The sequence below is a fragment of the Hipposideros armiger genome, unplaced genomic scaffold (assembly GCF_001890085.2).
Source record: "Hipposideros armiger isolate ML-2016 unplaced genomic scaffold, ASM189008v1 scaffold_310, whole genome shotgun sequence".
In the NCBI taxonomy this organism is placed as follows: domain Eukaryota; kingdom Metazoa; phylum Chordata; class Mammalia; order Chiroptera; family Hipposideridae; genus Hipposideros; species Hipposideros armiger.
The window spans coordinates 290,268-312,910 of NW_017731660.1; the positions used below are offsets into that span (position 1 = coordinate 290,268).

The following is a 22,643-nucleotide window of genomic DNA, read 5'->3' on the forward strand; positions in this document are numbered from 1 at the left end:
TCCAGCTCCTAGCCTGCCCCACCATGTGTGGCTTACAGGGTGGGCACGCTCCAGGTGAGGTGAGTGGGGAGGGCCCACGCCATGTGGGAGCAGAGAGGTAGAGTATCCTGAGCGTGCTGCCACATGATAGCCCCTCCGTTCATGCAACTTGTGTGACCATACCTGGTAGTCATACAAAAAGAGCCCGTCCACCTCCGACATCAGCCTGGCACTCACCCTGCAGCAAAGTGGAGGAGGGGAGCGACATGTTCTCCCTCCTGGGTCTGTGTCCCCCTCCAGACAGCAGTGACAGTGAGCTGGAGCTATCCACAGTGCGCCACCAGCCAGAGGGGCTAGAGCAACTGCAAGCACAGACCAAGTTCACCAAGAGGGAGCTGCAGTCCCTCTACAGGGGCTTCAAGAACGTGAGTATCCCCACCCCCCAGGAGAGGCCCCAATCCACCCACACTTTTGTCCTGGCTCCAGGAAGGGGGCTCTGGCTCAGGCAGGACTTCTTGGAACTTTTCCATGGCACAGCAAATATCCCAGGTCCTTGATGGGGCTCATGTTTTGCGGGAGAGCCACCTGTGGGGTGGGCCAAGCCCCAGAATCAGTATTCTGAAGACCCCATGCTCCATTCCATGTGTCTCTGTGCTGACACAGAGTGTATGGAGGGACCGTACTGGCCTGAGGGACCAACTACACACCCATTTACCCCTCCTGCCTCGCCTCACCCCACCACCAGGCTTCCTAGGGCTCAGGGGAGCCCATCAATGCCTGAGGCAGCAGACATTCCCTGGAGGGAGGAGTCAGGGTGCAGGGCTGGGGGTGGCTGAGGTGGCTGAAAGGGTGACTTTCTGCTGCAGGAGTGTCCCTCGGGCCTAGTGGATGAAGACACCTTCAAACTCATTTATTCACAGTTCTTCCCTCAGGGAGGTGAGTCCGAGGCCAGCATCTCCCCCACTTCTCCCAAAGGGTCCCACCCCCCCCCCTGTGTCCCATGGCAGTTCTGCAGAGGGTGGGGATCCCTTTAATGGGAGGGGGACCCTCACCTCTACCTCTACCTTCTCCACCACCACTTGCCTTTTGAAAGCCTAGTGTTGCCTCTGTCCCATTGGAAGGGGGAACCCCATCCCAGGACACAGGTGTATACTCAGGTGGGGCTGCCTGGGCTGGGGGCTTTGCTGCCAGGCGGCCCCAACACACCCAGCCTACATCCTGGTTTCCCCTAGATGCCACCACCTATGCGCACTTCCTCTTCAACGCCTTTGATGCTGATGGGAATGGGGCCATTCACTTTGAGGTAGGTCTCTGCTGACCCCTCCCTTGTCCCCTGCAGCCTGCCCTGTTGCCATACATACCCTCCGGCTGTCTAGAGGGTCAGACGTGGTCCTGGTGTGCATGGCCCAGTGTGTCCCCAGGGAACTAGTGGACTGTGCTTGGCTGTCCCAGGCCTAATTGATGTCAGTGGAATCTGGTTTTGCTGTCTGGATACCCTGTTCCCAGCCTTGTCTTCCATTCCAGCCCTGCTGAGCCCAGGGAGCCACTGAGGCACCCTGAGGTGGTAGTGAGCCAGCGTGAACTTGCATTTGGAAAGGGAGCAAGGCCTCACTCCAAGATCTGTGCTAACGGTGGGGTTTCAGGCACCCAGCCCCCAAATTTGTCCACTTTCCAGGAAACAGCACCCAGACCCAAGCAGGCCCCTCTACCCCAGCCAGACACTGAGTGAGCCTGGTGACCCCACTGTCAAGAAGGAGAAGCCTGTCCCCCACACTGTCCCCCAGGAAGGCCTCGCCTGGCTCTGTGTGGGCGGCTGTGGGTCCCACCCAGGCCCCACCTACATATCATTTGAAGAAGGCCTGCCTGTGGAACCCAGGCCCCTAAAAATAGTTGCAGGTGAAAAAACTGAAACCTCTTTGGGGAGGAAAACCATGCTGAGAGCCGGGTGTGATCGATAACTGCTTGGCCCAAGGGCCAGGGGCAGTGACAGGAAAGCCGCAGGGCCAGCAGGACTCACAAATCCCCTGGATCAGCCTGGGGGGATAATAAAAACTCCCATCACTCGTCCTTTAATGCCACCAGCCCTGACACATAGACTGAGGCCACCACCCTGCTCACCAGGCTGGGAAACCACAGGGCCCCACCCTCTCCAGCCATACTCTTAAGGTTCGTGCATGTGTGAACATGCAGTGTTTTCATCTTTATTCTAAATGATACCCCGCACTGTAAAAATCCTATCCGTACAGAGGAGTACACAGGAAAAACTAATTGTCCCCCAGCCCCTCCCTTGTGACCAGTTTCTGGGGACCCTTCCCCAGGCACTGGAGACATCTGGGAGTGAAGTGTGGGAAGGTCCCTTGTGTGATGGAGCCACCAGGGCATTGTGGGTGGTTTCTGTGGTTCTGAAATCAGGATCAAATGGCTTAGCAGGGACCCTGGCATGTGGCAGGTGTCAGAAAGGCCAAGGTCACCCTCCCCAAGGGAGGGTCTTGCTGCCCCTTTAAGGTGGTAGGTGGTGGGCCTTTGGGTGGAGGGTGCTGTCAATGGCCGAGTTGGGGCACTGGTGCTGAAGCCCCTGTGACCGGCACCTTCTCAGAAGGCTGCTCCCTCAGGTGCGTGCTGGGCCTTCCTGTGCTTTTCTGCAGTCAAGTTAACCCTCTGGTTTCACATGGTGTATATTCAGCATGATTTTTGTGTCTGCTCTAAAAAGGCTTTTTCGGGAAGGGAGGAGGGCACATATTTCCCCACAGACCTTCCAACCAGCAGGCTCACGGAGACCAGGAAGCGTCCTGACGGGGCGGGGGTGACACTCGGCCCTCTCACAACCTCAGGGAAGCTCAGGGCGGCTTATAAGTATTTGCAGTGATCCCCAGTCCTTTTGTATATTCTTGAGAGACGAAACACACATTAATTGAAGTTTACTGATATGGTAAAATACTGTAACTTCCCTGCCCTCACCAAAAAGTCTAGCAGGAAATAAACTGGCAAACCCAGCAAACCTCAACAATGCCATATGGGGCCGTGGTCCCATGTCCCTGCTCAGAGCCTGCCTACTGCTCTGCAGGTGCTCCCGGGACCTCTGGGACATTCCCACTGGAGGAAGCTATGCTGGCCTCCCCAAGGCACAGGCCACGCCACACACAGACAGATGCCATAGGGCCTTCATAATTCTACTCACTCATCGTGCCAGTGCGGCCGCTCTTTGGGAGAGGTAGGGCCAGTGTGTGTGAGGAGGAGGCTGTGGCTGCCTCTGCTATATCCCTCCCCAGCAAGTAACCCTCTCCTAGGATCATTGACCACCCGGGGTGTGACTTCAGCAACAGAAAGAAGGCCTGTAGCCCCCATCACACCCTCTGCTCCCTCTCTGCTAACCTCTCCCATCTGCGCTCTACCTGGCCCCCTTGTGGGCACTCAGGGGTCACTGTCACTGCAGGAGCCCCTCGCCCTCCCTGGGCTCTGCCTCAGGGACAGCCACAGAACAGGGCTGTGGATGTGACAGGCCTCGTACACCTCAGAGTAAAGAGCAAAGAGTCACATGCAGCTGGCAACAGTCCCACATGCAACTATGCTATGTGGGCTGGCAATTTAGAACTAGCAAGCCGGCTGGACGGGGGTCCTCTGTGTGTTACTGAGGACGGGCCAGTGGCCTTGAAGGCACGTTCCCACCCACCTCTCTCCTAGTACCATCACTACTGTACCACACATGCTTAGGGACACTGAAAGGGGACAGTCCTCAGCTATGGCTGACCACAAGGGCTTCCACATGGCAGACCCTCCCATGGCCCACACAAGAAGGGCATCCTGTGCAGGACTCCATGGCTTTGAATCCCACTGGGAAAGCCTGTCAGACCCCAGGGAAGAGAGTGATGTGATCTGAGATGCTCTGACTCTTTACTACTAAGTAAGTCAGGCACAAGGCCCCAACTCGGGCATGAGAGAACTGTCACATGCTTTCTACTTGAATATACTTTCATTCGCTTCACTTACACACACACATGACTTTAAGAGTCCAATAAATTACAGGGTGTCCCTTGGAAAACATCATTTACCCACTCCACATACACCCAAGGAGGCAATCGCCTTCTCCTATTTCAGCCAGTTGTCACTCTGTCTCTGTGTCTGACCCCAGGAGCATGCATGCTTCTACAGCTCCTTCCTGACTGTCCCATCTTAGATGCAGCCCATCGACCCTTGCTATGGGTGGTGAGGACATGCGTCTCCCACACACACACTTCCCCCTCCCCCCAGCTTCCAACAGAAGTACAGGATTCAGAGGACAAGGACACACGGTTTACCCTGGACCTTGTAACTGTGAGCCCCAGCTGAGCCTTCCTGCACACTGTGATGATGCTTTCCTCCCCTGCACACATTCTTGGTTTGTCTGCTGTTGACAATTGCCCTGGGCTTGCATCTGCCTGGTGTCTGTGACCTCACCCTTAACTCATCCCCAGGCCCTTCTCCAGCTGTCTGGCTGGGCACCTCTCTGAGGACGCCTCCCCAGCCTCCTCATCTACTGGGACCCAACACAACCTGGGGTCTCCTGGTTCCTGAATCCCGTCACCTTCCTCTTTCTTGCTTTATTCATTCTTTTCTGGGGCGCATCTTCCAGCAGCTTCCTGAGAAAGAAAGCGTACATGCGAGGTGACTTTTGAGGCTTTGGATGTCTGGGAGCATCTTCATTCTGTTCTCACTGTTGCTTGTGGGACCAGACCTGCAGTGGGAGGCTGTGCGCCTTCAGAATGGTGGCTGTCACACACTGGCTACACACACACACACACACACACACACACACACACACACGCACACACACTCTCTGTTTGGTGTCAAAAGGCAAAGCCTGCTGATTCCTGGCCCTGTGTGCAGGACTTGATTCTGTTTTTTCTCTTCATTTTGCTTTTCTGTCCAGAAGCTTGTAGGATCCTTTTTTTGCCCCCAGTTTCTGGAAAAGGCATTAGGATGTTTGCCTGCAGGCAACACACTGCGGGGTGTTTGCAGGCATTGGGCGAGACCGCGGCCCACCTGCACACCCACAGCCTTCATCCTGGGAAACCTTCCCTTTTGACCTGCTTTCCTCCATGTCCTCTGTTCTTCCGGGCACTCCTGCTCTTTGAGTGGCAGTCCCTCCAGAGAAGGCCTCTCTTTCTCCTGTTTCACCCCTGTTTTCCAGCTCTGCCTTCCCCCTGCTTCATGGAACATTCTTCTTGCTTCTGTAACCTTTCTTCTGAGTGTGTCATTTTGCTTTCTTATTTTAATCCCCCAGAGCTCTTGTTCTCAAGAAAGAGCTCTGGGGAATTGTTCTTTTTTAATAGCCTCCTACTCTTTAGAGATGTCAGATTTCCAATCTCTGAATCTAATAGTTTTTTTTTTAAGTTGTTTTTTTTTCCCTCCTGGAATAATTTTTGTTTCTTCCAAATTGCTCTTCTCTGTTTCCCATCGTCTTTCTCTTTCGTGGCACAGCTTCCTCAGATCCATAAAATGTAAAATTTGAGTGAGGACTGAGCCCCATGGTGCGTGGCCCTGTCCCTCCGCACTCTGTAGTCTGGCACCCTCCTCCCTCTCTGGGACAGGCCTTCTCTGCCCTCCTTCTTTCAAAACAGCCTGGAGGGGCTGGCTTAGTGGCTCAGTTGGTTAAGAGCTCGCTCAAGAGTTTGAGCTCTGAGCAACAACAGTTCGAGTCTGGCCCAAGCTGAGCAGCCGCTGAGCTGCCAACAGGTGGCAGGATGGCTCAGCTAAAAAAAAAAAAAAATAAAAAAATAAATAAATAAATAAAATAAAATAAATAAAATTAATTAATTAATTAATTAATTAAAAAAAACAGCCTGGAGGACCCTGCGGGGCAGGGAGGCTCAATCTGCAAGCCTTCCGGGAGTGGAGGGAGACTTGTGTCCCACCAGCTGTTATAATAAACAGCTGGTGTTTCCACATGGAAGCCATTGAACATCTCTGCCTCGTCACACTAGTAATCCATTATCCATCAGAGGTTTGTCCCGATCCCAGAACTGAGCACTGTTAGCTTAGCTTTTGGAGCTGGGAGTTTTCAAGCACCCTGACATGCAGGTACTGGTAAACTACATGTGGAACACCCTTTTTATGAAAGAGCACCCCCAGGTGTCCTCTGTCACAGCACTGCATTACGTGGTCTGAGACACCATGTTTGAGTGTCTTTACCTAACAGGGTCAGTATTAGTCACCATGCCATCCCCACCACACACTCACACATGCACACACTCACGCATGCACTGACACACACATACACACACTCATGCATGTTCATGCACACACATGCACATGCTCGCATGCACACGCATTCATGCACACACATGCACACGCGCGCACACACACACACACACACACACACACACACACTGCCACCCTGATGGACACCGTCTGCCCACTTGGTATTAGAAACTCCTGCCTCTGGAGCTGTGAATTCAGTGGAAGCTACACAGGGACTGGGAATAGAATGTGGGTATCGCATTGTCACTCCTCACCCTCCCTTCCTCCCAGGACTTTGTGGTGGGCCTCTCCATCCTCCTGCGAGGAACAGTCCAGGAGAAGCTCAAGTGGGCCTTTAACCTCTATGACATTAATAAGGACGGCTACATCACCAAAGAGGTACGCAGTGGCTGGGGCACAGCTCGTCTGCCCCGCCCCACTGCTGCTGCCCAGGCTATCCTGTGTCCCCTCCCCACCCAGAGATGAGGGGTGGTGGGGACAACCACCAAGGGGCTCTCCTCCTTTCCCTGGCTGTCTGTCCTGGACCCCCGGGTGTGGGAGCATGGGGCTATGTGTCCCTTACACACATCTTGATCCAGTTCAACAAGTGTTCTCGGATCATCCTTCTTATAGGAGAGCCTGTGGGAGACACAGGTGAAGAAGCCACCAATTGAGAGCAGTGTGGTCCCTTAAGGCATGGGGGGGCCCTCACCACAGGGGCCACAGTCGGGGGGGGTTTGGCACCAGCACTTTTTGTATGTGAAATAGTTGCTTCAGTTTCAAATTTTGGAGACTGCCCTAAAACTCTGTCTCCACCTTCTCTGGGAGAGACTGAAGCTGGCCTTGGGCACAGCCAATGGGGCCCCTCCCACTGACTCATAGCTGCCCTGCAGGGGGCCCTCCTCTCTTAGATGCAACCCCCACCCCTCGGGCCCTTGCACCCCCATCCTTGCAACAGACTCAGACTCATGCCAGCCCTCCGCCCCTCTAGGAAATGCTGGCCATCATGAAGTCCATCTATGACATGATGGGCCGGTACACCTACCCACTCCTGCGGGAAGAAGCGCCTCTGGAGCATGTGGAGAGGTTCTTCCAGGTGAGTGCTCCAGCTCCAGGCACCCCTGGGCAAGCCACTCCGCTCTCTGGGCCTCCCCCTTCCATGAGGAGGTTAAACTGGCATGTCCCATCCGGCCCAGTGGTCAGGATCAAGGAGTGAATTAAAACACCATCCCCACTTCCTGACCCTGCCAGTGTTCTGGTGCCTTCCACAAGCTCCCCCAGTTCCCCCAGGAGGCTGTCTGTCTGAGAGGGGTGGGGTTGGGGTGACTTGTTTCTGTGTCCATGGGACATATGGCCCTCCTGCGCCTCAGCTGCTCCATGTACCCTGGCTGCCTGTCAGGGTGCATTCTGGGAAATGTAAGCCCAGTGTAAGAAGGTCATCAGAAGCAGATGGGGATGCAGGGCAGACTGGGGAGAGGTCAGCCATGAGATGGAGAGCAGAGTGGCTGAGGAAAGCATTTTATATGACTGGGATACAGAGTAGGGGACAGGTTGACAGGAGGGAGCCCACCCACTTCCATGTCCTCAGGCTTGGGGCAGGGGCTGTCCCTGGTGGTTCACAGACTCACCAAGGGCATGGCTTGGGTTGCAGAAAATGGACCGGAATCAGGATGGGGTGGTGACCATTGACGAGTTCCTGGAGACCTGCCAGAAGGTAGGTGGCCTCAGGGGCTGAAAACACCCAGTATCCTGCCCCTGCCAATTCTGGGCCCCTACCCATGCGCTCCTGCCAGCACAGCCCACTTGGGCATGTTGTCCCACAGCCCTGCCCCTGCATGCCTAGAGTCAGAGGGGCAGAGTTGGGGCCAATGGGAGGCTGATGAGGTCCTGTGGCCCTCATGTACAGTCATGCTGGGGCAGGGGACAGCCCCAGCTGCCTGCCTCACTCTCACAGTGGCCTCTGAGTCACCCCGGCCTCCATCAGGCTGCACGGCCTGTCTTGTCCGACAGTGAGACAGCTGCCCCAGATGAGCTATAGTCAGGCCGAGGGCCCAAGACAGGGTGTGCATGACCCATTCCTCCTCGGCAGACAGACAGACAGACAGACAGAACTGTCTCTGAAGGGTTTAGGCCCCTGATGAGAATCTGTTCAAGGTGGCCAGCGGTGAGCTCTGCCCTGCCCTGCCCATTCGGGGTCTGACCAGACCTCTCGTCCCCTCTCCACACAGGACGAGAACATCATGAGCTCCATGCAACTGTTCGAGAATGTCATCTAGGACATGTCGGGGATCCCTGAGTGGCCCTTGCCACCATGGCCCCCAAAGAAACCTCAGTCCTGCCAGGAGCAGCTTCCATGAGAAACATTTTTCTAATATACTTGCAAAGAGTGAACAGTTTGCTCCAGACACACACACACACACACACACACACACACACACACCATTCCTCTGGGCTGGCAGAGGGGGACCAAGGTCAGGGTGGGACTACATCTGGCTAGAAGCTGGGTCCAGATGATGTGAGCCACACTTCCCAGCCAGTCCTGTCCCAGGCCAGTGAGTGAGGCTGCCTCTGGGGTGGGCAGCTGGAAAAGCAGTGTCTGCTGGCTGCTGGCTGCTGGGTGTGAGCAGAAACGTGCTCCCTTCCCCTGCAGAGGAGGGTCCAGTCTCCAGAGCAAAGTCCCCTCCTGTGTGAGCCCATTGGACCCTCCCTCCTGCAACCCAGGGGCTGCTCTGGCCTCCATGTGCCTCCAGCCACTCCCTGCCCACTAACCATACTCCTAGAATGCCCCTCACCGGGCAGCTAGGGGGTCAAGGGTGTTCAGATTAGGATAGAGGTGTTGGAGGTGGGGCCTGCTGCTTCCTGGAAAGACACCCTGGGCGAGCTCTGCCCCACTGATAAGGGGTCATTGAGCCGCACTGTCCCTCCATCTCAGGAAGGGGGCCCTTCAAGCTTGGGGTTGGGTTTCCTGGTGGCCAATGTGAGGAGGACTGTCTGCCCACTGCAGTGGACGGGCGAGAAGCCCTCCCTTGCTTGCCCGGGCCTGGCTCAGGGGGTGCAGTGGGGCAGCTGCCCACACCCCTCAGACTAGGCTATTCACCCCAAGTTCATCATAGGTCCTGAGATGTGGTCATGTGGCTAAGGACTGGCAGCTGGAGAGCCCGGGTGACAAGCAGGCCTGGGAAGGGCTTCTCCCTCTCTCTGTCCTCTCCTGTATCACCCTTGGCCAAACAGTTCGGCTGAGCCCCCTTCCTAGTTAGGGTCCCGTAGCAGTGTGGCCACATCTCCACACGGGCTCACCCCAACCCCATCCAGAAAGCACAAGCCCCCACAGCAGCTCAGATCGAGCCCACGGGGAGAGCTGAGGACAGAAGCCCTCCTGGTGGCCTGAGGCCTGGGTCCCAACAGCCCTGATACAGGTGACCCAAGGAAGGAAGCTAGGGGTCAGTTCTGTGCCTCAGTACAGTGGGGGCTCAAAGCCCATCCCCAGCCCAGCTCACAATCACTCAAAAGCACAAATCCCAGGACTCTACTTGGCTGGGTTCTACTCTGGATGGGGTTGATTTCTGCCTGAGGTCAGAGCCAGCAGTCAGGGCTGACGGCCTGAGGCCGGTGTCAGGTCCACAGGAACTTCCAGGAGACAGGCAGAGAGAGAAGCAGCTCCCACCTGCCCAGGCAGCGTGGGCTCTTCCGAGGACATTCTCATACATACATTCCATCAGCTGCCACCCCATCTCTACTCAGGCCTGGCCCCAGAGTGAGCAGGACCCTTGAGAAAGGGCAAGATGGCGCAGGCCGTGGAGACTGGCCTGGCTCAGCTACGGGGACCCCTTGGCACCCACATACAGGTGGCCCTCCTCTTGGAGTTGCACTGACACCCCATCTCCAGTCTGACTGGGGGTCCCTCTCCCCTCCAGGAGGGCATCAGCTTTCCCTGGCTCAGGGATCTTCTCCCCCAACCCCAGCCCAGCCCTCCCAGCTGGTGTAGCTCTGCTTCTCAGGGGCCAAGGCCATAGGAGAGGGTCACCACCATGCTTCTGCCCCCCTTGGCCTCGGGCCAGCCTGGCTGCATGTCCAGCCAGGAGGGGCCTGTGTCCGACGCTGGGACACAGACTGGCCGCATGTCTGCATGGCAGAAGCGTCTCCCTTGGGCACAGCCTGGGAGGGTGGTTCCTGTTCTCAGCACCCACCCATATTCAGTCCTGTATATTTTAATAAAATAAACTTGACAAAGGAGAGGGACTCTTGTTGGCTCTGTCCTGACTGAATTTTGGTCCAGCCCCTCCCATCCCTGCTGTTATCCATAGCTCTGGCCCAGTGCTATGCTGGTAAGTGTTTAATGCCTGAATTGTAGCATCTGCCAAGTTCTGCACTTGATTTCAAGCTCCTGATGTGATGTCACCAAAGGCAGAGTTGGGAAGTGATGGCCGCACTTGAAAGCTTTTACAAGAAACACCAGACCTGTAGTGTCCATGCAGCGCTGGTGGGGCGGGGTGTCTTCTGGGGATTTTTGTATGTCATTTGTATGTCATTCCCAGATCATTCTTTTTCACCAGTTCCAGGAAGTAATTTCTGCATGTCCCCTCGCAGGGACACTGCATCCACTCGGCTGGAGGATGCAGGTCACAGAGCAGAAGCAGAATTTGCCTGAAGACATCTTCCTTTTCTGCTTTTTATTTTCAAAAGTGTAAACTCAGTAAGGGTTATGCCACGGAAGGGGTAAGAAATGAGAACCTGGGGAGAGGAGTGAAAGGAGGGTTCCCAACTCGGGAATGGGGACGAGGGAGGTTCTGGGGGGTCTGGCAGTGCTCGAAGGGCCAGGCCCCAGGCGATGTGACATCATCTCCACAGTGATGCAGACGCAAGCCTCCATGGGTCACCAGCTTTGGCTGATGGGCATTAGCCAGGAAGGCAGATGGCAGGACCCCCTTTCACCTCCACACACACCATAGGTTCCACCCAGCCTGAGCTCCAGGCCTTGGACAGTTCCAGAAAGGGAGCCAGACGTTGCCATCTTGGATGGGATAGCCTGCATTTGCCACGGGCTGGTCACTAAGCTGAGCCCGTTCACCCTGACCACATCCTGAGGGGCACATGATGCGGAAGATCAGCTGAAAGGTGTTAGGACCTCATTAAAGAGTGGAACCAGGACTCTGACACAGGATGGTGGCTCCAGGCTGAGCGTAAACACTGAATCACCCACTTCATGATGGGTCACAGAGCTCAGAACAGTGAAAGCCCATTTATCTATCATGCATCCATCTACCACCATCCACCACCATCCATCCACCATCCATTCACCATCTATCCATTCATGTATTCATCTGTCCATCCATCCATCCATCCATCCACCATCCAGCCTCCATCCATCCACCATCCAGCCTCCATCTATCCATCATCCATCCATCCATCCATCCATCCATCCATCCATCCATCCACCCATCCACCCATGTCTGTTTCCCATTCATTACTCAGCACCTTCCTGACCCAGACACTCAGTTCAGAGGGGGCATCTGGATTCTGTCCTCTGTGTGACTGAGTGACAGTGAGGGGTCTAGAAGGAGCCTTGGGTTCAGGGTCAGGAGACCTCAGTCCTGATCTGGGCGACAAGATTCATGTGGCCTTGGACAAGTTCCAGTCTCTCCTTCTCTCCCTCTCTCTGGGTGTTGGTGTAAGAGAAAAGAAGAGTGTGTGCCCCAGCTCACTTTAAAGGCTGGAATACCAGGATTTTTAAAACATCAGTCACGGATAGGATAAGAAAGAAAAATTACAGGACATTCTCAACTATAAACAAAGGTATAAAAATCAGAATATTATCTATCTCATTTCAACATTATATATACATGATATATATAACATATCATGACAGATCTGGGTTTATCCCAGAAATGAAAGATTCAACATTTTAAAATATAGACAATTTCACTTCAAGGGGTAAAAAGTATAACTATTGCACTGTGATATACAGCTGAAACTAATTCTAAAAATGCATTTCACAATAAAAAATAATTTAAAAAAAAATAATAAAATATAGACAATTTAGTTTCCAATATTATGGAGTATCTAGGAATCTAGGTTACTCTTTCCACTGGAAACAACTAAAAATCTGGTTTTGCCTGGGTCAGCGATAATCGCATGGACTTTGTCTGAACCAGCTGGTCATAAAGGGAATGTGAAGATTCCAGCTGCCTGCACAATTAGCTCAGCAGGGTTCCGAGATTGGAGAGGAGAGCAGGGAGATAGGTGGGGCCCAGTTGGCATAGGAAAGGGTGCCTGTGGCCTGTACCAGAGCCAGCATGGCCAGGAGTTACCCTGTGACTGCATAGGGCCAAGATGGGGTGTCTGGAAGAAACTCCACTCACCTCACCCACACCCTGCTTTCTCACAGGGAATTGCATATATGTCAAAGGGAAGATACAGGTCTAATTAGCTAGTGTCCAGAGCTGAGAGGTCCCAGAGAAGGGGCAGTGTAATAGGGCTGAGCCTGACAGGAGGCCCCGTGTGGCCCTGGAAAGTACTCAGGCTCCTCCCTGCACAGCCCTCTCTTGGGTGGCAGTGGCACCAGTCAGGAGACTGTTCAACACATAAACTCCCCGACAGCTCCCCCGACTGCCGAGGGCCATCAGTGCTAGAACTGGGCTCCCTGCCATCTGCCAGATGCTGTTTTATTCTGTCTGTTCCCAGCAGGAAACCCCAGCTTCCCTCTAACTAACCTGCCCCAGCCTTACCTGTCTTTGCTCTCGAACCTTGACCTGGGCACAGGGCTCTCTTTGTTCAGCTCTCTTGGCTGGCTTTGAAAATTACCAAACCTTCCTATGGATGCAGGATCTATGTCTCCCTCACCCCTCTGCCAGAGACGGCCCCGCCATCCCCACTTCACCCCCCTTCCATCCCTCACCCCCACCCAGGCAATAAAGGCCTTCAGGGTCTTCTGTCTCACAACATCCCTGGGCATCACGGGGGCACTGACGAAGGTCAGCTGATTGGACACCAATCTGCCTTGCCTGCAGTCTCTTCTTTTTCCTGTCAGTAGCCCTCAGTCTTCCTGGGGATCCCTCCCCCTATCTCTATCCAGGACACCTGGGACCCTAAGCCCATTGGTGCATGGCTATCACTGTCAGAGTGATGGGTTGAAGTGTGGGCACCTGACCTGATCACAGCCAACAAGGCCAGGGAGACCCGAGCTGGAAATGCTGGGAAAGGCTCTGTTCCCTCCCTGTCTGAAGCTGTGGGGTAAATCCTGGGCTGGTGCTGCCATTTTGTAGCTGTGGGGAGCTATGGGAATGAAGCCAGAGCAGAAAAAGTGCTGGCTGAGGGAGGAGACAGAAAAAGCAAGTGTGGTGGGGGAGAGGGGTCACCCTTGAGTTCAAAATCAAACTGCACCTTAGGTAAGCCCCTCCTAATCTCTAGACTCTTCACTTATAAGATCCACTCATAGGATCCCCCCACACCCCACACCTCCCCCCAAGCCAGTTAGAACTGGGCTGTCTGGCACTTTTAGCTGAAAAATTCTCAATTGCTACAGCTTCAACGTCAAGCTCAGCTGTGGGGTGGAATGAGCTTTCTAGATGCCAGTGAGCCCTGAGGGAAGGGGGGCCAGGCGCAAACATGCCCAGTGCTGTCTCCCCTACCAGACTGAGTGTATCTCGAAAGCAAGAGCCATGGTGTTCACCCCTGGGACCCCTGGAACCCCAGGAAGGCACTGTGGCTGGCACATGGGGGAGGGGGTGGTCGGTAATGCCGCTGGACTGAAGGTGGTGGGGAAGAAGGCACTGCAAGGGAGCAGGCAGCGCAGGGTCACAAGCCACTCTCTGGGGGCACCTGGGTCAAAGTCTGTTTGAAGCATTGGCCTGCATTGTGGGGTGCCTGAACCCACCTCCAGCCCAGCCCAGCCCTCTTCCACCTACTACTTCCCTTTCCTGAGCAATTCTGATTGTGTCCTGTGCTCAGGAGCACAGCTCACGAAGCCAGGCAGCGTTTCTAATCCCCTCCCCACCCCGCCATTTTTGAAAAAAAATCACCAAATACAGTAAAACATCCAGAAGCTAAAAATCAGGCCCCAAAGAGCAGGCCATCAGTCAATCCCCAGCAACCAACTGCCAGCCAATTAGGATGCAAAATCCTCAAGGCTCCTTTCCATTGGTTCTCACAAGTGGAGAACCCACTTCTCCATCTCTCTTGGTGGGTCAGGCTGGCACTTCAGTGAAACTAAGGGCTTTTCTCTTTGACTTCCTTCTTTTCCTGATCATTTCCTCCACAGGCTTCAAGAAGCTATCTAGGCTCTTACAATGATCAATATGCTCACTAGCTGCATTAATTGGCCAAGATATTGTATTTAACTTGTTTGTTTATGACAGTGTCAACAGCATGCTGGGTGATGCTGTAGACTCTCCCAGTTTTGCAATAGGAACATTCTTGGGGCGTTCCATTTTGAACAATCCTTATTCCCTGATGTCTACAATACCACCTTTCTGTTGTGGTTGTTCGAGGGTTGTAAAAGGATTCACAAAACAAAGTAGGACTTGAAGAGGAGAAGATATTAAGTATGCTCTAAGCAGAACGGGCAGTCTCAGAGAGACAACAGCCCCAATGAGGTGTGTCAGGGTTTTTAAAGCTATGTTTCTGAGTACATCTAGCAGGGAGCTTTTTGGGACGTAGTATTCTCAGACTTCAGTTGTTAGTTGTTGGGCAACCGCTGATGTAGACTCGGGGCACAATGTTCCCGGAATGCAACTGTTCACTGGACTGTAACTGCTGCTGTTACTGATGTTAACCATTACCTGATCACTTTCTTGTAGAGTTGCATGAATGTGGCCAAAGGAACAACTCCGTGTTTCTAAAAGGCCTAGAGAACATAGAGCGGGTGCCTCTCATCTTTCCCTTTGTGTTGGTCATTTTGGCAAATTACCAGAAGATGGCGGCTCTAGCCAAAATGCTAGTGCTCTTTGTAAATTCACTAATCTTTTCTTCTGCAACGTTGAATCTGCTATTAATCCACCTACTGTATTTTTCATCTCAGACAATACAGTTTACATCAATAGAATTGTTTGATTTGGGTCCTTTAAAAAATATCTTCCATGTCTCTACTTAATGTTTAACAGATGGAGTCCAGTTATAACTGTTATAATATCCTTGTCTATTCATGCTAACATCTTTCTTTTCTGAGTTGCATTAAATTGCTTGATTATTCTCACTATGGGTCATGTTTTCCTGTTTCTTTCCAAGCCTGGGTAATCTGTGATTTGATACCAAATCATCTTGTTGGCTACTGGATATACATTTTTGTAATTTCTAAAAACATGATTGAGCTTGGTCTGTGAGATAGTTAAGCTACTTGGAGACAGTCTGATCCTTTTGGGTCTTGATTTTATGATTTGACGGGCAGGTTTAGGGCTCATTACTTCCCACTACGGAGGCAAGACCTTTATGAGTATGCCACCCAACATCTCATGAATTCTGTGTTATTTTCAGTCCGACTAGTGGGAAGAGGCACTGTTCCTGGCCTTGCGCAATCTCTTGACACTGCTCTAATTTTTCCTGATGATTTTTTGCCTGGTCTCAGGTAGTGCCTTCCAGGCAAGCACTGCTCCGTACTCTGCTGAATACTCAAGGGAGAACCTCTACAGAACATGGAGTCCTCTTTCAGCCCAGGTCTCGTCTCTCCAATACTTGGTGAGACCAAGCCCTCAGCTCCATTACTATGACTCTTGGGGTATGCTGACTCGACCTCAGTGCCCCCTCCCTGTGCCACAGCCTGGAAACTCTCTCAAAGCATTAAGCTGGGGCACCACAGGGCTTGCTTCATTTGTTTCCTGTCTGCCTGAGGTCACTGTTCTTCATTGCTTGAGGTCCAATTTCTTGAAAATCCTGAGTGTGTATACTTTTGAGTTTTTTGGTTGTTTTATGCAGGAGGGTGAATTCCTTACCGGCTACTCCATCTTGTTCAAAGCAGAAATCCACTAGTTGGCATTTGGAAAGCATGGCCCCCTGACCTCTGCCTAAGTTATGTATTCCCGTCTCCCTGTTCTCTGCAGTCTCCCTGGCTGCACTCTGGTGCTTCCCACCCTTACATGGTGTGACTGGCATTTATGGCCAGGCTCTCTAGTACACTCCCCTGATCACACTCACCCCCCATAAGTTCCATTTCTATCTTTATGCTGACCTCTATCTTCAAGCCAGACTAGAGCCCCAGGCTCCAGACCCACGTCTCCAAACTTCCCACTCTGCAGTGCCCCCCTGAATGTCCCAAAAGGGTACATTTAATACAGTCCATCCAAAACTGAACTCAGCATCCTCTCCTCACATCTGCTGCCCCTCTAGAACCTGTTTCCATGAACGGCACTGCCATCTACCAGGCCAGAGACCTAGGAAGCAGCCTTGCACCTCCTTCCCCCTCATTTCCACTCCTGTCATCACTGAGGGTTGTCAGTTCTACCTCCTGAACATGTCTGGACTCTCATCATCTCAGCCGCACACCAAGCTACTGCTGCTCTCACCTCTCCCATTCTCACCCAGACACTTTTCCTCAAGTAAAAAAAAAACTACTCAGAAACAAGTGTAACCATGGCATCCCGTGAGGAGCTTTCAACGGCCTCCGGTGTGCTTAGATAAGGCTCAAACTCCTTCCTGGGACAAGTAAAGCCCTTGATGATCCTTGATTAAGTCTGGGACTTCTTACTCAGAGCCAGAGGCCTGGAGAGCTGGGTTGTAACTGCCTGATTATTTCAACCACCTCTCCACTAGAGCACCTGTTTTCTGACGCTGAAGCTTATGCCTCCCACTAACCCACCCTGTGCCCAGCACAGTGCATATGAAGACAGGGCTGCTGAGAGTGGGTGTAAAAGGCTGGACCTGGGGTCAAGAATGCTGGTTCCCCCCAGCCCCCTCACTGCCTGTGTCATCTTGAGCAAAGCACGTCCTGCCTCAGGTTCCTCTCAATGATATGCCAGAATCAGAAGACAAACAGATTTGTCTTTGTCAACCAGCGTGCTCTAATTTGGTTTCTTCCACCGCATTTGCCCAACGATCAGAACGGTACCCAGCCCAGAGGCAGGGATCCGACGCGGGGGAAGCCAGCGCGGCGCCCAGGGAGCAAAACGTCAGGAAGCACTCGCTCTCGGGTCAGTGAGAGCACACGGCGCAGTGAGCCTCACTAGCGCGGGTCCCACGAACAAGCCTGAAAGTCCGCAGGGGACACCACCTGCCCTCCAGCGCCGGGTCCGCCCCTCCTTACGTAACTTCCGGAACGGACAGGCGCCCTGCTGTTGGCCATCGTCCTGTGATGTCACCAGCGAGCGCCGCCTCGGCCGCGGTCTTATAAGAGGATCCTCGGGACACGCTGCCCTGGTGGTCCTCCGGGCTGGTCGCAGTCATTGGGTGTGACGCCAGTGCTTCTGCGCCCGCCGAGCTCAGGCCCCGGTCCCGCGAGCCTGGCCTGACAGCGTGGTGCGCCCGCACGACCGGCCGCTGCGGCCAGGTAGGTCGGGTTCGGGCCGTCGCGGGGAAGTCCCCGGCCCGAGGCCTCCGGTAGAGGGCAAGACTGGACCGGGTACAGTACGCGCTTTCAGAAACCACAGGATGAAGGATGGACTCCCTGGCTCCTAGTTGAGGGCCATGAAGTAGTCGCTCCTCTAAAAGCTTTCATTATGTGTCTTGAATTGAGCAAAACAAACAAATAAGCAAAAAACACCTTATAAAGTGTAACAGGGTAAATGACTTATAAATCTAGGCCACTTCCATGTGGTGTGCCAGGAATGGCTGATGGGGCAAAGGGATTTGTTTGCAGCTGGAGGAACTCTGGGGATCCTTGTAGTGGTTCCTGGCCCCTCAGTCCAGTGGACCCGCGTTTTTCTCCATAGACTCTGATGCTGTTCTCTGGTAGAAGAAGGCTGCTCACGCCTCTGCTGCAGGCTCAGCGGTGGCCCTTCCAACCCTCCAGAGACATGAGGCTGGTGCAGTTCCAGGCACCCCACCTAATGGGACCTCACCTGGGCCTGGAGTCAGGGAACCACGGGGGGGTCATCAACCTCAACGCCTTTGACCCCACAATGCCCAAGACGATGATGGAATTCCTGGAGCAGGGAGAGGCCACTCTCTCCGTGGCAAGAAGGTAAATCAGCAGGCAGCATCGCCCTGTAGCAGTGCCCTGTTTCCCTCTGCCTCCTCTTATCCCCATCCCTACCAGGGAAGCAGAACCAGCAGATAGCTCTTTTGCGAGAGCAGGGCAACCTCACCTTTCTCACCTGTTCTTAGTGAACAGCCTTAGAAATCTTATGTGACAGCGGCCTCAGTTTATTTATAGAGGGGAAAACCGGCCCAGGGAGGGTGATTATCTCAAGGCCACAAATTCAGTGATAGGCCAGTACTCTTTCATCATGCTGCCTTCCCTGGGGGATGAAGTTGCTGCCTTACCTGAGGGGTCTGGGGCCCGGGGTCCTAAGCAGCATCTTGGAAAGCTGGGGGACTGATTGGACTCTCGGCTCCTTAGGGGAGAGAGGACTGCAAAGAAGTTTTGGTGTGTGTTTTTTTAAGATTTTATTGGGGAATTGGGGGAGGGGAACAGCTTTGGGGAATCAGGAAAGGGAACAGACAAGTTGCTGTCCTTCAGTCTAGTTATGGAGGACGTCGCTTCACTGGCCCATGTTGGTATTATCATCGCGCTCTTCCCAGGTGAGGCAGTCACTCGCCGGCCATTGGACAGCTGCTCACGGCAGCTCAGGAAAGCTCACACCTGCTGCCGGCCAGCCTCACTGCAGCCTATGCTGTCGCCGGCAACTCGCAGCAGCCCAGCTCCAGGTCAAGCTGTTGTTCACCATCTTAGCTGGAGAGGGTCCAGCGTCACTGGCCCTCATGTGGGATCTGAACCAGGGTCCTGCTGCTCAGAGCTGGTGTCCCAAGCCAACTCTTAACCAATGCGCCTCTCGGCCAGCCCAAGAGGTTTTCTTAAAGATGGTTCTTGGGTTTGGGCTAGATTAGGTGGGGGCTTCCCTGAAGCCAGGAGCCCTATGGCATCTGGTCTAAAGGTGTGGATGAACAGTAAATTAAAGACCACTTTGAGGTATCATTTGCACCTTTTAAACTGGCAAACATACAAATGTTTGACAGCACAAGTGTTGGCAAGAGTATATTTTCCACACTTCATATTTTCCCAAATTGGAACCTACTTCCATGTCCCTCAATAGGGAATTGGGGGGTTTATCTACAGTGCAGTAATTTGCAGCCATACAACAAAAGGGGAGCTATATACTGTTACAGTGAGATCTTTAATATATATATATATATTTTTAAATAAGGTGTATATAATGTGCTATCATTCATAGAAAATGGTGGGAGAAGAGTATACGTAGAGTAGCTGTGAAGAGCTTTGCAGGACAGTGTGTCTCCAAGGCTGGAGTGGGGTGACGAGGAGAAGGGGTAGAAAAAAGACCTTTCTACTTCCCATTTGCACCTTCTGAATGCCCTTACATGGATATGTATTACCCGTCCATGGGGGAAAGGAAATCCACACTGGGTAAATAATAAACAGGGCTCTGATGTCAAAGGACAATAGCTGGCCTTGATTTTCACACTGACTCTGAAAGTCGAGAGATCTAGGAAATATATTTTAAACCAGCCAAACTTGTAGTTGCTGCAGGATCTCCCCAACACACCCCGAGACTGCCAGCCTGTTCCCAGTCAGCCCCTCTCTCCTGCTCTGTTCTCTTCAGAGCCCTGGCTGCCCAGTTGCCAGTCCTGCCACGGTCAGAGGTGACCTTCCTGGCTCCAGTCACACGACCAGACAAGGTGGTGTGCGTGGGCATGAATTATGTGGACCACTGCAAGGAACAGAATGTGCCCGTGCCCAAGGAGCCCATTATTTTCAGCAAGTTTGCCAGCTCCATCGTGGGTCCCTACGATGAGGTCGTCCTCCCGCCTGAGAGCAAGGTCAGTGCCTCTCCACTGTCCTCTCGAGTCACTGGGGCCCATCACAAGGTGTGCAGCATCCAGCCACCTGTTGCGAAGTAGTGCATTAAACAGAAACTACAGGGGCTCATACATGTTGTAACCCACCACATTCTTTTTGATATGCAAATGATCTCAATTTGGCCAGTGTGGGGCTTCAAGTTGGCCCCCATCCCATCATTGTTCCTAGCACTTCCTTGCTTTCTGGCCAAGCTAGCCCAGGCTCATCTTGTACTGTGTGGACCTGGAATTGGCCATTTTCTCCATTTAAGTGAGTTAATACACTAAAGCACTAGAATGGTGCCTGGAGCACGGTAGCACTAGCTGTTATCACTTGGTAGTCATCTTTTCTCAGAAGTATCCAGAATGACTTTTAAACTCAGCCCTCAGACAAGTATTGCTCCTCTGGTCCCATGAGGAGCTGTGCCTGCATCCAGCGGTGCTGCCTGCCACTGCGTGAAGTTTATGGGTCTGCAAGTCACACGCACCTGTGATTACGGCTGGACCAGGCTTGGTGTACAGCCCCAGGCCCCTGGCCAGGCTGTTTACTGCCCCTTTCCCACTCTATAGGAAGTGGACTGGGAGGTAGAGCTGGCCGTGGTCATTGGAAGGAAAGGCAAGCACATCAAGGTGAGAAGGCAGGCGTGGTGCCCGCTATCCTTGGCCTTGCGAAGTGGTCAGCCCCTACCTGCTGGGGGCATCTGCCTTGTCACTAGTGTGGGATAAAGGCTTTGTTACAGGGCTTGGCGTCACCGTGATATAACCTCCAACCTGGCCAAATCCCCTACCCACTATAGGCCACAGATGCCATGGCTCATGTGGCCGGCTTCACTGTGGCACATGACGTGAGTGCTCGTGACTGGCAAATGAGACGCAATGGAAAGCAGTGGCTGCTGGGAAAAACCTTTGACACCTTCTGCCCCCTGGGCCCTGCTTTGGTGACCAAGGACAGTGTAGCAGGTAGGTCTCTAACCGCCCATGTGATGACTCTTCTTGCTCTGCACAGATATATCAAAGAAAAAGCGCTCAGGAAGTGGAAGTGTGGGGATGGCTTGATATGGAGCCCCCTCCTCAGCTGCCTTTTACTGATTCCTTAGAGCAAGTCTTAACCTGCGCCACGAGTCCTCAGTGGGCCGCCCTCCTTCCACGTCCCCTAGAGGACTACAGCGGCAGAGGTGATAAATCTGCATTCACAAAGTGAATTACAGAAAATGGTGCTCCCCTAATGGGTGTCAGCCTTCCTCTAGCTGCCATCTGGGCATCTAGGTGGGAAGGAAGCAGAGCTGGCCCTGAGCATCACAGAGAACGGCTGTCACACAGCCTGTGCATTTCCCACAGTCAGGGAGATAGAAAGGGACAGGGCCTTGCCCAGCCGCTGTGTGACCAGGGCAGCACCAGCTACCAGAGCCAGGGCACCGGGAGCCAGGAGGACACGGTATGCAGAGGCCAGAGCGTGGCCATTTGGGTGGGGGTTTGTCCAGGCGGCTGAGCCTCACACCACCCTGTGCAGTTGAGTGAAGGCAGATTGTTCCAGCCGCTTTAAGGGGTGTTTGTGAGGGTGCAACACAAAGTGAAGTGTTAAAAAGTGCACCCCCGCCAGTGCCACGTGCAGGAGGCTCTCTGTTGCTTTACATGCCAAGTCTCCTTGTATCTGCAATCATCAGCCTCTGTGGTGGGGAGTCGGCCATTTTTTAAGGCAAAAAACAGCCATTTTTCTCCCCCTCTGGCGGGTGGGGTACACACCCCCTCAACTCACCCAAGTGGCCACTGGCAGGCCAAGTTGAGGAAGAACAGGAAGGACCCCAAGGTGGTGTTTTGCATTTCAGATCCACACAACTTAAAGATCTGCTGCCGCGTGAACGGGGAGGTGGTCCAGAGCAGCAACACCAACCAGATGGTGTTTAAGACGGAAGAGCTGATTGCCTGGGTCTCCCAGTACGTGGGGTGGAGCTCCGCCCCCACAGCCACCTGCAGCTGAGCTGAGCCCTCCATCCTGGCTGGGGCACCTCCGCCCCTGGTCTCAAACCTGGCCCTTTTGTCCCAGGTTCGTCACTCTCTATCCCGGGGACGTGATCCTGACAGGGACCCCGCCAGGTGTTGGTATATTCAGGAAACCTCCTGTCTTTCTCAAGGTAGGTTGGCTCAAAGGAGGAAAGGGAGAAGGACCAGAGGCTTGGCAGGCTGGGCCCAGACTTGGGAAATCCAGGCCTGTGTATGTGTAGGGGTGTGTGTGTGACAGGACTGACACCCTGGTGGCCACTCTGTTGCAGAAGGGCGATGAAGTCCAGTGTGAGATTGAAGAACTGGGTGTCATCATCAACAAGGTGGTATGATGGCTCCTGCCACAGGCACTGGACATTAGACAGGTGGGGCATCCGATCCCACTTAGCCCAGCACGGGGTCAAAGCGGGGGCCAGTACCAGCCCCCTCAAGGCTCCTCTTCAATAAACTCAGGCCAAAGCAGCAACTCGGCTTCTGCTACCTTGTATCTTTTACAGTTTGGGGGGGCA

The 22,643-nt window shown here is 53.5% G+C and overlaps 2 protein-coding genes across 5 annotated transcripts in view; both read left to right on the forward strand.

Annotated features, from left to right (window-relative positions):
- The window catches only part of KCNIP3 (potassium voltage-gated channel interacting protein 3), a 71,863-nt gene extending 61,429 nt beyond the window's left edge, over nt 1-10,434 (forward strand). For all 3 annotated transcript variants that reach the window (XM_019660016.1, XM_019660018.1, XM_019660017.1), the window contains 7 exons: nt 280-404; nt 846-915; nt 1,212-1,282; nt 6,487-6,594; nt 7,187-7,291; nt 7,847-7,909; nt 8,424-10,434. In XM_019660016.1, the coding sequence (XP_019515561.1) occupies nt 280-404; nt 846-915; nt 1,212-1,282; nt 6,487-6,594; nt 7,187-7,291; nt 7,847-7,909; nt 8,424-8,471 (590 nt within the window). In that variant the 3' untranslated portion in view covers nt 8,472-10,434. The remainder of the gene's footprint in view (nt 1-279; nt 405-845; nt 916-1,211; nt 1,283-6,486; nt 6,595-7,186; nt 7,292-7,846; nt 7,910-8,423) is intronic.
- A 7,028-nt stretch (nt 10,435-17,462) lies between these two features.
- Nucleotides 17,463-22,600, forward strand: LOC109391998 (fumarylacetoacetate hydrolase domain-containing protein 2A). 2 transcript variants are annotated; one of them, XM_019660014.1, is made up of 8 exons: nt 17,463-17,668; nt 18,051-18,301; nt 19,899-20,115; nt 20,704-20,763; nt 21,140-21,308; nt 21,960-22,068; nt 22,178-22,265; nt 22,404-22,600. In XM_019660014.1, the coding sequence occupies exons 2-8, from the start codon at nt 18,057-18,059 to the stop codon at nt 22,464-22,466; spliced, it is 951 nt and encodes a 316-aa protein (XP_019515559.1). In that variant the 5' UTR covers nt 17,463-17,668; nt 18,051-18,056; the 3' UTR covers nt 22,467-22,600. The 2 variants fall into 2 exon arrangements, with proteins under 2 accessions (XP_019515559.1, XP_019515560.1); XM_019660015.1 differs by lacking the exon at nt 21,140-21,308 and adding an exon at nt 20,931-21,093 and having other exon boundaries at nt 17,470-17,668.
- Nucleotides 22,601-22,643: the final 43 nt, after the last annotated feature.